Source organism: Serinus canaria, chromosome 4 (assembly GCF_022539315.1).
Source record: "Serinus canaria isolate serCan28SL12 chromosome 4, serCan2020, whole genome shotgun sequence".
NCBI lineage: Eukaryota > Metazoa > Chordata > Aves > Passeriformes > Fringillidae > Serinus > Serinus canaria.
In genome coordinates, this window is record NC_066317.1 from 17,385,695 (window position 1) to 17,394,505 (window position 8,811).

Here is an 8,811-nt window from a genome sequence, read left to right on the forward strand (position 1 = left end):
ACTGTGTAGGCTGGGTTGAAGGGGATAATCAGCCCTGTACTCAAGGGATCTTTTCTAGGGCTCCATTTAACAAAACAAAGGAAAGAAAACCAAACCAGATTTGGCTTATAGGGAGAAGATTAAAGCTTCATCATTCAAGTGCAACAAACATCCCACTTTCAGCTGAAAACAGACAAAATAGAGGCAAATAGGTAGTGCTTGAGCTGATGAGAATGTCAGCTGATGCACAGACCATTTTCTGAAACACAGGGCCACCTTTGGGAAGCTTGAGCTGCCAGGCATGTTTGGAGTGAGGACTAATGTTAATCCATTCATTGAGTTGCCCCTTCAGAAAGCCTTTCTTGCAGGTGGGAAGAGTGGGATGGAGAAGTGCAAGGCTCTTCTCAATGCTTTTTTGCATTTTCCCGAAAGTCATCTTACGATCCTTTACAAGTTATGAATCCCTTTTTTCACTCACTGCTAATTTGTGCAGGACTGGGTTTTTTTTTCCTGTGTAATCCCATTGCAGGCCACCCCGTAGAGAGCTGACACATCAGCTTACTGCTTAAGGACACCTTGACTATAGCAGGCAATTCCCACCCATTTTCTGCAAGAGCCAGAAGAGACTGTAAGATCTCCCTGAAAAATGAAGGAGAAATACAAGGCAAAAGACATGCCAAGAAAGACCATGTAGGCTGGAGGGAATCGGGGGTATCCATCACAGCTTTGGAGGCACCCGGTAGGCAATAGTGCTTACCATGGTCCTCAAAATTTCTGCCTGTCGATTGCTTTTAATTCCTTGACATCTGTAGTTGTTTACCAGTCTTTTTCCTTCCTCCCTTGCCCCAGGTAATAAGCAGTGGGATACCTCAGAGGGCCAGGGGAAACAGTGGGGATGGGGGGAGCTCCTGGGGGTTCTTTTGTTTTGTGTCTGTGTGTCCCTATTGCCTGCATCCTCCCCCTTCCCTGACCAGCTGGCCTCTCTGTCACACCCCCATGTGCCCTTGATCTCACTAGGTTATGAAGAATGTAATACCCTGCAGAACTGCCTAGTCAACAGGGATAGAAAGATAGCTCATCTTATTAAAAACCTGTCTCAGGAAAGCCTAAGAGCACAAGCTTGGTCATCTGTCACACCCTGATCTCCTCCTTACCTTTGGAAAGAAAAGTACTTTATTTTTAGCTATCTGCTGCATTCAGCTACACTCTATGCAAATTTTATTTAATGAATATTTTAGGGTTTAAATAGTCTGGGCTCATGAACATTATATAAATGTCATGTTGTTGCAGGCTCTCTGGTAACAGCGTGGAGGACATCCTGCAGTGTGAAGCTGAAGCCAGATAAAATCTGTGGTTAGTGCTGGCAGGGAAGGCAGCCGTGGGTTGTTCAGTGACTGTCCTGGAGGGGGGCATTAGCAGTGCAGTCAGGGGAGGGCACTGCAGTACCCCTGGGAGGCAGCAGCACTCCCCTTTCCAGACTGAGGGACATTTCCTTCTGCCCAGGTAGCTGGCTTCGGGCCACTTTTGCTCTTCCAAAGGCTTTGGGATGCATGGATCATACACCAGATCATTTATCATCCCAGTTCAGAAGAGGCAGTCTATTTAAAGCTGAAATATCAAGACTTGGCAGGATAGCTTGGAAATCTTCCTTTTTCACATCAAAATAGCTTTTTACAGGTGCTTACTGTTTATTGTATTCGGTATGCCAGACAGATGGTGATAGTCTTCTTCAGGAAGATGCCAAGAACAAAAAAAATCCTAACTATTTTCTATTTTTTCATTTCTTTACCCTCCACATATTTTCTTTTCTTATATTTCTACTCCTTGAATACACTGTACACATGTAAAAACGCAAGCTAAAGCCTCAATAAATAAAAATATTGGTATACAGAGCAATTATTATGTGTTGGAAGCAAATGCTCCGTATTTTAGCAGTGCTGCTTAAAACCCCAAAGAGCAACTTTGAAGACACAAACATAGCTGCTGCACAACCTCCTCAGCTGGTGTGATGGCAATATTTGTACAGATGACCAAATATCTCAGACTGCCACTTACAATGGACTGCATCTTGTGTTACAGCTTTGGAAAGGTTATTTCCAGCAGAAGGGTGCTTGGTGGGTAAATTAAAGCAATAATAAAACTGTTTTCAGCCTATCTTCTCCCACTTCTCCTGGAGGCATCTCAGGCAGAGTTAAATTGGGTCCCTGTGGCAGAAAACCTCACTCCAGACAATGGCCCTGCAGCCTTTGTGTCCCACCAGCAGCAAAGGCTTTGCCTTTCAGTGGGCTCGAGTCTGTGGTAATATCCACTGAAAAGTGGCTTTGGAGGATGAATGGTGAAAGCAGTCAACAGGCTGAGTGGAGGATGTCTGGGGATTCCACTTGGGAAGCAGAAGCACAGTGCTCCAAGCATCTCTGAGGATTTGGTTGCACAAAAGCTGCAGCAGGGGTGTGGGAAAAGCCACTTTGGGTGGGAGGGTATTAAAAGAAAAAGCCCCAAATTTCTGGTAAGGCTTTGTCCTCTGGCTGAAATATGCCAAAAAGAGTTTCTCAGGTGCTTTCTGTAGGCACCTGGAGAGAAGTGCAAGGTCGTGGGGAATTAGAACCGTGTGTGATTGGAAGGCATATTTGAGGCAAGCTAAAAGCTTTGCTGTAGCTATTGGGTGCTTGCTCTGGCCAGTACCTGGTTTCCTCACCTTAAAAAAAAAAAAAAAAAAAAAAAATTGTTTGCCTCAAAGCAGCCTTTTGGTTTGTGTTTGTTTTTTGGTTTTGGTTTTGTTGTTTTGGGTTTTTTTTGAGTGGTTCCTGATAAATAGAAGAGGATTATTTTTGCCATGCAAATACCTCAGCTCTGCCCTTTGGTCACCTTCCCTTTACCCACTTTGCTTGCTTATTCAAACTTAGAGATAAAAGGCCTCATTGCTTAAGCTGCTGTTGATATCAGCCAGGAAGAGTGCTACATATTAAATAGGTGGGATTTTTTATTTTCTGTACACACTGTGTACCCAGGCATTTTCCACTGCTGGCAGTTTGTACTGCCGTGCAAAGCAGCCCACTGAGCTAACAGCAGTGAAAATGAAAGGAGAAAATGCATCCCACTACTTAGGAAAAAAAAGAAGAAAAAATAGTTGAGCAACACGTAAAGGATGAAAGTCCCTCCTCCTCAGGAAAACCCCAAAACATCAGCCAAAATGGCCAAGCTGGGAGATGCCTGAAAAGATGCTAGTTCTCCCCCCACCACTTTGCCTTTGATGCCATAGAGAGCAACATGTACTTGGGAGGGTGAGAAACAGAGTGAAATTATTTATGCTTAGAAAATGTCTCCAGAATAACTCTTGATTCTTCTTGAATGTGATTAGCCTACCTTAAAATCTCCCTGAAATATTCATAAAAAAGCCTGCATGAGCTCACCCCAAAGTGCATGTGGCTGTGTCCTCCCAACGTGAGCTTGTGGAAGGAGATGCTTTCCCCCCTTGGGCTGCAGTGATTATAAAGGCAGCTGTAAAGCAGAGCACTCAGGATGCAAAGTGCCCTTCAGATAATGTCTGATATCAAAACAAATCTGTTTACTCTGCAGTCATTTATACTGAATATTTATTATTAAGGGGTGAGGGGGACACAACAGAAAATGCAGTTTGCTCAAACAAGCCCTGTTGTGTTGACACAAACTGGTGGCTGCAGCTCAGTGATGTGCTAAACACAGAGGAGCAAAGAGACACCTCAGTGTCACTCTTCTTCTGCAGAGCAGTGGGCAGCAGTGGCCCATGCTGCTGTACAACAAACTACTGGCTCGTGTGGGGACAAAGCCAGGCAGAACTGTAGGGCCAAAGCCAGGCAGAACTGTAGGGCCAAATTCAGCAAAAAGGGTAGGATGAAAACAAAAGGGTGTATTTATGGTTACCCATAAATACACTCACTTTCCCTGAGCAAGCCTTCCTTTTCAAGGCAAGCAAGGCATCCTCTGCTTTGTTTGGGGATGGAAATGATTTTGAAAATAGTTGTTATTGGTCCTGCTCCGGGGATTTACCTGCTCTCCCCTTGTTTTTCACAGAAGGCGTAAGGACGCCCAAGCAGGAGCCGGTCTTCAGGCGAGTCACCATGGAGGACAGTGTCATCTAGCGCCTGGGGACCCTGAGCCTGCCCCGGCCAGCCCGTGCCAGTGCGCCACCTCAGCTCCTCTGTGCCTCAGCCCACCCGTCCCTCACTCGGGATCGCGCTACAGGACAGGATGGAGAGAGAAGCTGGCCTCGGCCAAACCCTCAGCAAACCCTCGCATCCCCAAGGAGAGAGCAGCCCGGCTGAGATTCCCGGTGCCCCGTGCACGGCAGCACCCTGGGATGTGCCCTTGGCGTTTGGCCGCTCGTCTCTTTTGTGAAGATGAGCAGAGCAGGTGAAAATTGTCTTTTGTAATAAGAAATTAGTTTCACCTGCTCCGAACATTGACTTTGCTACTTGATAACGCTTAAAAAATGGCCGAGTGTGCTTAATCCACCATCCTGAGCCTCTCTCCATGCTCTCAGGCTGGGCTGTGTAAAGGGAAACCTGCCGGATCCAGGTTGCTGTTGTAAATACAGACCTGTCAGTGCGAAGAGCCAACAAGGGAAGGACCAGAGGGACAGAGAAGTAGTCCTTACACCAGGAGAAGCTGAACGTGCCAGCAGAGCACTGTCAAGCGAAGCTGTTGCCTGTAAATAGGGACCGGCGCATGTGTCCAGCAGCAGCAGCTCCACTTGGCCAAAGCTTCCCAGGGGAAAGCTGCTCAGATTTTATTGTCTTGTGTAAATAGAAATATTTTTTTGAGGAAAAAAAAAAAAAAAGAGCCTTAGTATCTTGAAGATAGCGTTTCTCAATCAGCTCAGCTGGGGATGGATATATGGGAACCCACGGGATCTGCCTGCTGGAGGCTGGCGTGGGCTCTCACAGCCAAGCTCTGCCATCACTGCAGGAGACACCTGAAGGAGGATGGACCTGTCCAGCAGAGGATTCTGCAGACATTTCTCCCTAGTCCCCGTCAACAGGGTGAACTCATCGGTCCCATGGTCTCCGCTGATGTAAATAATCAGCTACAGCCCACAGAGGACTTGGACTGCTTGGTGCAGTTGTGGGAGGGGGGAGGGTGGGATGGGCAGAAATCATCAGAGGGATGCAAACCCCATCAGCGTGGTGATCCCCAGGCTTTTAGCATTAGTTTAAAAAAAAAAAGGAAAAAAGGAAAAAAAAACAAACCCTGAAAGCTTATTAATGGCTTTGGGCCAACTGTTCAGCTGGGTAAATGGAGGCATGCCTAGACATGTTCTGTGTTCATGTCAGCCAGTGCCTGTCTGTGCAGTTCTCTGTCTGTGCAAACGCGTGTGCAAGGCTGTGTCTGGTCTGGGGGGCTGCCAGCCAGTGCAGGTCCCTGTGTCTGTGTAGCTGTGTCCATGAGAGAGGAGAGAAAATGGATATGTGTGTTGTACTGCCCTTTATCCACCCAAACACATTGGAGGAGTCGTAAGTAACGCTGCAAGGTCCAGCTTTAGTAGCAAGAGTGGGGAGCAGTGTGCGCACCTCTCCAGGGAATGAGGCTTTGCAGGCAGGGGGATGGTTAGCTGAGTGAGAGCTGATAGGTCTCTGCTCTGCATTGAGTTGTCATCCACTGTCCCCTGCTGTGGCGCTGGCAGGATGGTTCCTCCTGGAAGTTGGACAGGAGCTTTGGGGTTTCCCTTTCATCATTCACCGCCCAAAGCTTACTTATGCCTTATTCACTCTGAGTCTACCTGTTCGGATTCAGTGCAGGGAAATTAGGAAAAGAGAATGAAATTAGGAAAAAGCCCATACATGAGAAGAAAACAGATATTTTTGAAAATTACCCCCAATAACTTTCTCTGGACATAGAAGTCTCTCTTCAGCATAGCACTTTGCAGGAAGGCAGTGCCAAGGTGAAGTGTCTTCCCCATGAAAAAGCCAGATAGCATGAAACAACTGTTGCACTATTTAGCACAGCACTGGGGCCAAAGCCCCTTTAGCTTTGCAAGGAATGGGCAGTGGGCAATCAACAGAAATTGGAAGCTGCCTCAGATTCCTTAGGGGTGTAGGCATCTAGAGTGGTAATTTGCTTGCAGTGGTCCAAGGTGAGCTGCAGGGAGTCTTTTCCACTTGAATACTTGAATACCTCCTGTCATCCAGCTGTGTGTGTTACCATTAACACCTAACAACTGCCAGTGCCAAGTGATTTATATATTTATCAGGACATTTTTTAATTTATCCAACCAGTACATGGGAGGCACTGTGCTTTCATCTGCCACATGTGGACACCTCATCCTTTGCCCACTTCTCCAGCCTTGTATAGTGTCCCCAGGCAAGGTGACCATCATCTTGGGGATGTGGTTTCCTCGCCAGTGAAGGCTGTTAACCTTTTTTCCAGGGAGAAAAATAGTGAAAGATATGAGCAACACACCCTGACTTTGTGCTGGAAATGTGCTGAAAGTCAGCCAGTGTATTGGCAAAGTAAGTAACTGCAAAATGTTTGGAAGTTCACGCTCTTTCACAGATATGAGGGGACCATTCTTCTGGTTTCTAGGGCCCCGAAGGGCAATGCTAAATCCTGAACCCAAGGCTTCCTGACCCTGGGGAGGTTAGAGGTGCAGCATGGGGAAAACTTAGGGGCAGCAATTACAGGAAAGAAGATGTTCCCTGGTTTTATTAGATTGCAGAAAGCAGAACTCCCCTAGTTGGGTTGAGTGGTGGATTTTATAATAGCACTCACTATAAGTTCTCACTATTAGTTCCTCTCCCCAGACAATCCCATCATCCTGTACCTTAAACCCTTGCCTTTCTGTCTAGAAGTTATTCTTGGAGGCGTTAACAACAACCTTCAAAGTTTCTCTCTCTCTCCAACCCTAAAAGAGGCTGACACCCCACAACTGACAGTTGTGAAGATGAGCCAGACCAACCCCAAGTCCTAATAAAAAAGGATAAATCCCATCCACTGCATCCATATTGATGGCACACAGATCACACGTGGAGATGAGCAGTGAGGAGGGGGAGGCAGATAATCACTGAAAATTGTGTGTGGGAGGTGCTGTTACCAAACCCACCTGGCAGAGTTTTGATTTAATCCAGCCCTGAGTCAATACTGATTGACATTTCACTTGCTTTCCACATCGTAACTGGACTTCCTTACTCCTCAGGCATGGAATGAATCTTAATACATTGTAATTACTGTACTCCTGGTGGTGAACCGGTATGAAAAGCTATCACAGAAAGCATTAATAAAATGTACATTATGAAAAAGAACTCGGCATTGTCTGAAATTAATAATGCACCAGATTTTTCTCATCCACGCCTGCTCATTACAGGCCTGCCCTTGAGTTTTCTATTAAAATGACTTATTCAAACTACTTGTATAGCTGTGTTCAGCGTGAAGTTATCTGCTGTAGGTTTGCATCCCAGTTAGATGTACCGCATGAGGACTTATTAATCTGTTATATCTTTCAGGCATTGATTTTGGTGACATTTATATAACACTGGTATGACTAAAATGAACTGATTGATTCATGCGTATGGATTAGTTTGCCTAAGACTTTGAGGCTAGGTAGCTTTATCATGCGCTGTAACGCCAGAATTCATCACTGTATTATTTACGAGAGACTGAACTGGCTGCATCTCAACAACTGAAGAGATCTTCACTGTTTTATTTATGTATAAATGTTTACTTAATCAGCCGCCAATTTTGTTTAGCAGAATTTGTTCGCAAATGGAAATTGTAAATGATAACGTGGTTTCTATTTTAAAATTTATAGGCTTTCATCTATAGCAAAATCCAAGATTTCCAAAGTGTCTTTGTCTACTGGCAATCAACAAGCTCTCTTGTATATGCTTTCTGGTAATTGCAATGAGCTGCTGCAATATTTCACATAAAAAACAATGCAACCTCATACAGGAGATCTGAGTGGTAGTGTGTCAAAGTCAACATAAATACCCCAGTGCTTACAAATGCTGGAGGTTGAACAAAACAACAAGGAACCACCTGCCAGTGCACAGGCAGGAGCTCATGGACATGTGTGGTGATTTCTGCTGCCTTATCTTATAAGAAAATCCCAGTTCCAGGTAAATTGTGTCTCAATCACTTGGGCCTTATCCCCTGCTTGAGGAAAGCCTGGTCAGAGGGGGCAAGGAAGACATCTGCTCACTGTGCATTGCAGCTGGGAAAGTGGCTGGGCTACCACGAGTGTTTAAGGGTGTAACATTCCAAGGAGGCTTAATCCCAGGTTCCCAGTCGATTGCATGTGTTTTCTTTGGAGCACGGTGCTTCTCCCGGGGACTAAGGAATAAGGAGACATAAAGGATTTATTAAATGAAAGCAGAGACTTTCCTGTTAGGAGCCATTTAGAAATATTTTTAGTGCAAAGGCACAGAAGAAGTGACATGTTAGAGACCTATAAAATAATGAGTAGTGTCCAGAGAAGGTGAATTGAGTGCTGCAGTTCACCATAGGTTATACAGCAAGTGGCACTATGTGGAGCAATGAAGAGGTGAAGTTTTAAATGTAGTTATAAGTAATGTTTCATTACCCATCATGGGATTAACCCACGACTCCCTGACCCAATACACCAGTAAGGTGTACAATGAGCTTTAGTAAGATTTTATGCTGTTTCACAGTTTAAAGAATGAAAGGGGGGAAAAAAAAGTAAAAAAAAGAGAAGCCTGTCACCTACAGGCTCTTGTTTCAGGGTCAGAAGGAATGGCTGGCTCCCTGAGGAACTGCAGAAACACCCCTGCTGAGCCTTCAGCCATACTTCACACTTGTGATTTTTTTTTTCCCCAAACCGTATTTTATTAACATAAAAAATTA

General features: G+C 45.3%; 1 protein-coding gene across 1 annotated transcript in view; it reads left to right on the top strand.

Moving 5' to 3' along the window:
• ADGRL3 (adhesion G protein-coupled receptor L3) overlaps positions 1–5,082 on the top strand; it is a 488,937-nt gene extending 483,855 nt beyond the window's left edge. Inside the window, exon 22 of the mRNA XM_050973756.1 lies at positions 4,030–5,082. Within this exon, the coding sequence (XP_050829713.1) occupies positions 4,030–4,097 (68 nt within the window). The 3' untranslated portion in view covers positions 4,098–5,082. The remainder of the gene's footprint in view (positions 1–4,029) is intronic.
• The last annotated feature ends 3,729 nt before the right edge of the window (positions 5,083–8,811 follow it).